Source organism: Medicago sativa, chromosome 6, assembly GCF_051527215.1.
Source record: "Medicago sativa cultivar Bolivia chromosome 6, Bolivia_mono, whole genome shotgun sequence".
In the NCBI taxonomy this organism is placed as follows: Eukaryota; Viridiplantae; Streptophyta; class Magnoliopsida; order Fabales; family Fabaceae; genus Medicago; species Medicago sativa.
In genome coordinates, this window is record NC_140754.1 from 33,700,794 (window position 1) to 33,708,843 (window position 8,050).

Consider the following 8,050-nt stretch of genomic DNA (forward strand, 5'->3'; position numbering starts at 1 on the left):
TTCTTGGTTTTCTTCATGGTACCATACCATTGACTTGGAAAACTAAAACCTAAGGATATGGTTCTGTAAATTTTACCAAAGTAGAAAATTTAGCAACTTACATACTTATGATACAACAAGTAATATTAATAACAACATGTCTAATGGTTTTTAACTCATGCTGTATGAAGAATGTCAACGACCGGTGGCTTTAGTGAAAGTGCAAAACAGAAACAAAATCCTTTGATTCTAAACAGAAACACACACATAATAAAACATAACAGCCCATAATTGCTATCATAAGCAGTATAACACAATCCTTTGTTTTGTTTCTCATAATGAACTGAGTAACTGATTAAAATTGTGCTTTTGTTAGAGATATTTTTTTCCTACTGTTTAGGTCTAGGGGAATTGATCAAACATGCAATTTAAAAAAGGATCATAATATCCTGCTTCTTTGGTTTCTAATTTAGTATTTTTGCATTTACGGGTTTCTCTAAACCATTGCCATTTGCCACTAAATTGAAAAGAGTTCATTTGATTTGTTTAGGATTAAACGATCTGTGTTATGGTTTGGTTTTGTTACTATGGTGAATGATTTTAAATGTATTCTTCACTACTATATGTATTTGTAATTTCTAGTGAATGATTTTAAATGTATTCTTCACTACTATATGTATTTGTAATTTCTACTTCTAATGTTAATGGGTTATGCCAGAACAAAATATCCGTATAATTTTCGTGGATAAAATTCTTCATAACATGGGGCGGGCAGATAATAATCATGTATAAAATAATATGATATTTTAACTACCTATTATTTAATGGATATAGATGCGGAGTTGATGGTATCCGCACCCGTACATATTCATACATGTCATTGAACTGAATTAATTACATAAAGAGTCTTGTTAACGAGTGCCCTCTTGCACATTATAAGGATTTAAATCAAGAACTTATTTTACAAAAAAAAGTCAAATATTTCAATTTTCGATTCATTGATTACACATATATTCATAAAAAGTTACTATTTAAAGGTCTTAAAAAGTGCTCCTGGAACACTCGTTAATATTTCCCTTTCATAAATAATCTTACAAATCTTTCAATTTCAATAAAAAAAATTCCTAAAAAAAAAAAAACACTACAGTGTTATTACGCGGCAGTTCAGTTCTCCTCTAAAACAAACCAATATTTTTGTTCATTTTTTTTTAATTAAAAATAGGTTTAATAGTAGTTTTAGCCCCCTAACTTTCCCAAAGTTCCAATTTTGGCCCCCTAAGAAGAAAAAAAACTACAAAACCGCCCCCTAAGTTTTGCACAAGTGGTAGTTTTAGCCCCTAAGGTCAATTTTGACTCGGTCTACGTTGACGTGGCACCCTAAGTGAGGTGTCACGTGTTATTTTATTTTATTTTATTTTTGCCTTGGGGGCCAAAACTGCTACAGTTGCAAAACTTAGGGGCGGTTTTGTAGTTTTTTTTCTTAGGGGGCCAAATTCGCAACTTCGTGAAAGTTAGGGGGCGAAAACTGCTATTAAGCCTTAAAAATAATAATAATTTTTTATTTTCTTAACTAAGAAATAAATAAAATTAAAAAAAATTACACATGTGGCGTCCACATCAGCTTTGACTTGGTCAAAATTGACCAAGGGACAAAACTGTAAAAGGGGCAATACTTAGGTGGCGGTTTTGTATTTTATTTTTTTAAGAGCCAAAATCGCAACTTCTTAAAACATAGGGGGTTAAAACTGTTATTAAGCCTTTATTTATTTATTTTTTAATCAAGGAACTTTGTTTTTGTTTAAAGTCATTAACCATTTTTTTAGAAATGAAATGTATGGATATATTATATTTTGGTAAAAAAGATAAAAATGAATGTGATGAACTTTTGCTATTAAATATTCGGTAATTATAATTTTTTTACAAAATTCATTTTTTTTTTTAAATTGTATCCATGGATATTTGTTTATATCCACGGATACCTCAAAATTATCCATGGATATTTGGCACATCTATCATATTTATCCAACAAAACGGATGAAGATTTGAAACTATTTATGTTCATGGATATTAACTTACATCCTTGTTCTCAAACGATTGTCAAAAAAATTAGACCATGTCCCAAGACTTTATGCCAACGATGAATAACGATGTGGTTCAAGACCAGTTATAAAAAAATCAATGTCAAGTGCGTACCAAATATCATTTACCCCCAATGCATTATGATAGGGTTAACTTACTGCATATGAATGATATAGCCAAATATTTTAGTAGTCGGCATTGAGGTAAAACACATTGCAGCCAACCAAATAAGATCACAATATCAATTAAATGGTATAGGGTCCGTATGTTACAAATTAAAATAACATTGATTTTGACATTGACTAATTAAGAGATGATTTTTAAAGGTTTTATAAAAAAATCAGAATCTATTTAACAAAATAAAAATCATCTTTTTAAAAAAAATAATTTAGTATGTTTGGATACAACAATATAAAAGTGATTTTTTTTTATACAAAATCAGTTTTGTTTTTTTGACAAATTATACAAAATCAGTTCAATCTTAACAACTTCTAATTGCTAATAAAAAAAATATTTTCTCATAAGCTACGCTTAACAACTTCTCATTCGAAGTTATTTTTAGATTTTTAAAAAAAAAAAAACTATAACAAACAGATGCAATACTCTTATAATAAATGATTTTTTTTTAAAAGTGATATTTTTTACTTTAAAAAACTGTAACAAATGGGCTCTTAAATGGTCGATTAATAAGTTTGGCTATATTGTTGGTATTATTGAAAAATATAAGAATTTATATTATATTTATTAATATTTAAGCAATTTAAATTATGAATGCAATGGTTTTTTACTCTAATACTCATTTTATTTAGGCACCACAACAAAACTCGTATATGTGGCTGCCCATCCGAACCAACTCGATTTGATGAGTTTCTCTGCTTTGATTAAATTTTGGTATGGGTTTCGATTTTCCTCAATTTTTAAACAGGGGTACGAGAGAGTAACATGGATATATGTACTCATCCTAAACCCACACACAAACTCGTCCTGGATGTAGAAATTACTTTATTACTCGTTGATATTTGTCATGTTATAAAACCTACCCTTGATATTTAAAGTAGCAACCAAATCATTCGGTCAAAGAAATGTTAAAGTGAGCATATTAATGGATAGTGCATTATAACATTTCCCTCGGAGATGGAAAAAACTTGATTTTTTTGATTAAAAAAAAAAATTTATTCCCGGTGGCGATACCCAAACTCATCAGAGACGAATATGGGATTCAATTTCTCATCGTCGTTAGATATGTGAAGAATAACTTGTAATTATCTGGGAGTCGGGGGATAGAGACGAGGAAGATAAAACTCGTCTCGTCTCCATTAGTCCCATTGTCCTAATTTTATTACTCATAACTTACTCCTTTTCAATAAAATTAAAAATATTTTTTTTTCTTTGAAACAAAGTTTGATTGTTTTTTTACACAAAATTTGTTTATTTGTTACATGAAAACATAAACTTCCATAAAACTAAATTTGATTCCCTATAATAGTATTGGTTCTATGATAAGATCAGTTGAAGAATTTTTTTTTTTAAGAAAGAATAGTTAAAGAATTGTAATACTATAATAACCTTCCAACCATACTATTTTCTTCACAACACAACAATATCACTGCTTCAAAACATAACCCTAATTTTCCCATACACCTTCATCTTTCTACTATGGCTTCTTCCCACACCGCTGTGTTTATGCTTTTGGTTGCACTTTTGCTGAGTTCCGCTGTTGCTAGATCATCCCCCAAGTCTTCTCCGTTTCCATCACCTGCTCTTTCTCCCTCCGCTGACTCACCAGTGGCGTCTCCTCCCGTACCTGTGAATAGTGCTCCCTCTCCTTCACCGTCTGGTTCTCCCGCTGCCGCTCCTGCTGTCGCTCCATCGTCGATCTCTACCTCTCCATCTCAAGCAACATCGCCTACGATTTCTCCTCCCGCTGCCACTCCTGCCGTGACTCCACCGTCGATCTCTACTCCTCCATCTAAAGTACCATCGCCTGCGATTTCTCCCTCCGCTAACTCAACGGCGGCATCTGCTCCCGTACCTGTGAAGAGCAGTCCTCCTTCTCCTTCACCGTCTGCCATCAACTCTCCATCATCTCCTCCTCAAGCTTCCCCCTCAGCCACTCCTGCCATCACTCCATCATCGATCTCTACCCCTCCTTCAAAAGCACCATCAACGTCCACGAACAACGCCGCTTTGAACAGATTTACCTATGCTGAATCTGCTGCTGTCGTGGTTTTCGCTACTGCTTTGATGATGTAGAGAGTTAGGCTGAGATTTTTTTAGGGTAGACGATGAGTTTCTTTTTTTACTTATCTTGTATTTAATCACGAATTTACATATTCCTGACTCTTGTTATTATGTTTTTCTATGACGAATTTACATGAATCTATTTCTGCTATTTGCTTGCAATTATTTTTTATACTATTATTTGCGTTGTCGATTATTGTTTTGAATTGTACAAGATATTCCTTCAACAACAACAAAAATTAAAAACAACTCCATCTATTGTTATGAATATTATTTTTAGTTTGTTTAGTAATTTCTTGGTACCAAATCAGATAGAAACTGGTAACCAAAGAAATGAGAAAAACATAACTGTTGGAAAATATAGAGCGTGAGGGAGCTAGTGGTAGGGACACACATTAGTGATGAACATATTGTAGGAGGAGACACATTAGTGATATGGTGAAGCCTTCAATATTATTGACATTGCATCTCAAAGGCTTAAAGGCTTAGAGGCTTGAATACAATTGCACCCATCTAAGTCTATTTATAGGTGCTTGAGGATGTTTCTAGAACTAGAATAATCTAGGCCTTTATTTGCCTTTTCTACATTAGAATATTATGGATGTTTCTAGGCTACAACTTAACCTAGACATTAATGGAACAATCTAGAAACATATAATAACTTTAAGCTTATTCTAGTTTTCTCTAATGTATTCAAGAAATATCTAGAAATGTGCATCATATTTCAACACTCCTCCTTGATGCATATTTCGAAAACTTCAAATGTAGTACGTAGTTGCTCAAACATAGATTTGTGCTATCATCTCCTCCTGCATTGATACTCTTCATAGTTGATCAATTTGACATGATAGAAAATTGTGCCACCTCTTGCCATAATATTTGTTATTGGTATCCTTGTCGGTCTTGTTGAAGACTTCTGCATGGACCATTCTTCCTCCTTAGGTACTCTAGTAATTTTCCCTGTTGGTCTTGTTAAAGACATCTAACAAGGACCATTTTTGCTTCTTAGTTGCATGTGAATCTCCTTGTCGACATTGTTGAAGATTTCTGATAGGGAGAATTTCTTGGTCATAGTTGCTTGTGAGTCTCCTTGTCACTCATGTAGTAGATTCTTGACAGGGACTCATTCTTGCTCTAGTAGTTACCTATGCTTGTACTCAAGTTAAGCATCAGAGGTCACAGGTCTCCATTTATATTTATTGCCTGGACTTGTGCTCTATTCGAACTTGAGTGTCTTATTCGCCATAGGTCTTCGACATTAGTCGGACTTGAACTTTAGAGGATCGGGCTGTTAGGCTACCTGAACTCCTCTATAGCCTTCTTAGTTTTTTGTTTGAACTCAAACAGAGTAGAGCCTTGTGGCTACATGTACTCCTTTTGTGTTTGAGTCATAGACTGATAATTTCTACTTTTGTAGAATTCATGTTATAGAAGAACATATAGTTGGTGACACGAGGTCATATTTTGCTACGCTCTGTTAATGACCGAACGCAGCTCTGATACCACTGTTGAAAATATAGAGCGTGAGGGAGCTAGTGGTAGGGACACACATTAGTGATGAACATATTGTAGGAGGAGACACATTAGTGATATGGTGAAGCCTTCAATATTATTGACATTGCATCTCAAAGGCTTAAAGGCTTAGAGGCTTGAATACAATTGCACCCATCTAAGTCTATTTATAGGTGCTTGAGGATGTTTCTAGAACTAGAATAATCTAGGCCTTTATTTGCCTTTTCTACATTAGAATATTATGGATGTTTCTAGGCTACAACTTAACCTAGACATTAATGGAACAATCTAGAAACATATAATAACTTTAAGCTTATTCTAGTTTTCTCTAATGTATTCAAGAAATATCTAGAAATGTGCATCATATTTCAACAATAACTGCCCATAATTGCTATCTCCTGTTTCTATATGTTTGTACCTAATTTCTATTCCCAATAGTTATGGCCATGTTATGTAATCACTTTTACACAAGTGTGATTTGTTTCAATCATATACATAATTCCGCTATCATAAGCAGTATAACACAATCCTTTGTTTTGTTTCGTATAATGAACTTAGTAACTGTGCTTTTGTTATAGATTTTTTTTCTTACTGTTTAGGTCTAGGGGAATTGATGAAGTCTTCTCACATTGGCCATAATATCCTGCTTCTTTGGTTTCTTTGTGATGAAATTTAGTATTTTTGCATTTTGGGTTTCTCTAAACCATTGCCACGAAATTGAAAAGAGTTCATTTGATTTGTTACGCAAGAGGGAAAAAAAACCTTTGACATTGTTTTTTTTTTTTTTTTTTTTTTTGAGGGAACCTTTGACATTGTTTGTTACGTGAAAAGGATATGTGCGTTTGGATGGAGGGTTTAGGAGGGGAAGGGAGGGGAGGGTTTAGATTTCATTTTTAAATTATGGACACTATGAAATATTTTTTAAAGAGTTAACATATTAACATGATAAACGATCATATAATAATTCAACCACACTTGATTTATTTTAGAGAAACTTGTTATATAGTCTGTAATTTAAAAAAGAAAAACAAACCCTCCCCTCCCTTTCCCTCCTAAACCCTCAATCCAAACACAAATCTAAAATAAATCCTCTCAAAACAAATCTACAAGAAACAATAACACAATAATCTACCAACAAAAAATAATTACAATAATAAAATCTAAAAAAATCAATAACACAATAATCTACAAACAGAAAAATAATTACAATAATAATTTGAAAATATCACGGACTCATCATAACGACCTTGCCTAGAAAAGTGAAGAAGCGTTTAAGCTTCTATAAATAATAACCTTCCAACACAACAATATGCTTCAAAACTTTATATAGTTAACCCTAGTTTTCCCACTCTCCTTCATCTTTCTACTATGGCTTCTTCCCACACCGCTGTGTTGATGCTTTTTGTTGCACTTTTGTTGAGTTCCGCTGTTGCTAGATCATCCCCCAAGTCTTCTCCGTTTCCATCGCCTGCTATTTCTCCGTCAGCTAACTCACCAGTGGCGTCTCCTCCGGTACCTGTGAACAGTGCTCCCTCTCCTTCACCGACTGCTTCATCTGGTTCTCCCGCAGCTGCTCCTGCTGTCGTTCCATCATCGATCTCTACCCCTCCATCTCAAGCACCATCGCCTACTATTTCTCCTCCCGCTGCCGCTCCTGCTGTGATTCCATCATCGATCTCTACTTCTCCATCACAGGCACCATCGCCAGCGATTTCTCCCTCCGCTAACTCAACGGCAGCATCTGCTCCCGTACCTGTGAAGAGCAGTCCTTCTCCTTCACCGTCTGCCATCAACTCTCCACCATCTCCTCCTCATGCTTCCCCAGTAGCCGCTCCTGCCATTACTCCATCGTCGATCTCTACCCCTCCATCAAAAGCACCATCAACGTCAACAAACGGCGCCGCTTTGAATAGATTTACCGTTGCTGGATCTGCTGCTGTGGTGGTTTTCGCTACTGCTTTGATGATATAGAGACTTAGGCTGAGATTTTTTTAGGGTAGATGATGAGTTTTTTTTTTACTTATTTTGTATTTAATCACGAATTTACATATTCCTGACTCTTGTTATTATGTTTTTCTATCACGAATTTACATGAATCTTTTTCTGCTATTTGCTTGCAATTATTTTGATACTCGTTGTCGATTATTGTTTTGAAGTGTACATGATATCCTTCAACAACAAAAAAAAACAACAACTCCGTCATGGATAAGATAATCGGATATTCAACTAACCGTTATTT

The 8,050-nt window shown here is 34.2% G+C and overlaps 2 protein-coding genes across 2 annotated transcripts; both read left to right on the forward strand.

Moving 5' to 3' along the window:
* Positions 1-3,681: 3,681 nt before the first annotated feature.
* LOC146914676 (uncharacterized) lies at positions 3,682-4,452 on the forward strand. Its single transcript, XM_085722280.1, has one exon. The coding sequence runs from the start codon at positions 3,715-3,717 to the stop codon at positions 4,309-4,311; it is 597 nt and encodes a 198-aa protein (XP_085578406.1). The 5' UTR covers positions 3,682-3,714; the 3' UTR covers positions 4,312-4,452.
* A 2,727-nt stretch (positions 4,453-7,179) lies between these two features.
* Positions 7,180-7,814, forward strand: LOC146914677 (uncharacterized). The gene has a single exon (XM_085722281.1). It carries the CDS (start codon positions 7,180-7,182, stop codon positions 7,780-7,782), a length of 603 nt encoding a protein of 200 aa, XP_085578407.1. The 3' UTR covers positions 7,783-7,814.
* The last annotated feature ends 236 nt before the right edge of the window (positions 7,815-8,050 follow it).

Excerpts from the sequence above, each read along its gene's own strand:
- LOC146914677 (XM_085722281.1), top strand. The coding sequence starts at position 7,180 with ATGGCTTCTTCCCACACCGCTGTGTTGATGCTTTTTGTTGCACTTTTG.
- LOC146914676 (XM_085722280.1), top strand. The coding sequence starts at position 3,715 with ATGGCTTCTTCCCACACCGCTGTGTTTATGCTTTTGGTTGCACTTTTG.